At 53.4% G+C, this 397-nt stretch overlaps 1 protein-coding gene across 1 annotated transcript in view; it reads right to left on the bottom strand.

The window, feature by feature from the left end:
* The window catches only part of EMH_0072950 (uncharacterized protein), a gene marked incomplete at both ends in the record, with an annotated part of 1,707 nt that overhangs the window by 361 nt on the left and 949 nt on the right, over nucleotides 1–397 (bottom strand). Inside the window, one exon of the mRNA XM_013499271.1 lies at nucleotides 3–285. Coding sequence (XP_013354725.1) covers nucleotides 3–285 — 283 coding nt within the window. The remainder of the gene's footprint in view (nucleotides 1–2; nucleotides 286–397) is intronic.

The raw sequence follows: 397 nt of genomic DNA, 5'->3' as shown, positions 1-397 counted from the left end.
GTGCTGCTACTACTGGAGCCGTTGCTGCTGTTGCTGCAGTTGCTGCTGCTAGTGCAGCGGGCGCTGCTAAAGCTGCAGATGCTGCTGCTACTGCTGTTGCTGTTGCTGCTGCTGCTGCTACAGATGTTGCTGCTGCTGCTACAGATGTTGCTGCTGCTGCTACAGATATTGCTGCTGCTGCTACAGATGTTGCTGCTGCTGCTACAGGTGTTGCTGCTGCTTCTTTTGTTGCTGTTGCTGCTAGAGTAGCCGTTTAGTGTACTGCTGCTGTTGCTGCTGCAGTTTCTGTTTGTATTCACTGAGTGCAGCAACAGGGAGGCCAGCAGCAACAAGGAAAACACAGAAATAACAGCAGCAGCAGCAGCAACAGCAGCAGCAGCAGCAGGAGGAGCAGGAT

The sequence above is a fragment of the Eimeria mitis genome, genomic scaffold, assembly GCF_000499745.2.
Source record: "Eimeria mitis Houghton genomic scaffold, Emh_scaff4161, whole genome shotgun sequence".
NCBI lineage: Eukaryota > Apicomplexa > Conoidasida > Eucoccidiorida > Eimeriidae > Eimeria > Eimeria mitis.
This window is presented reverse-complemented; position numbering and strand designations above follow the sequence as displayed.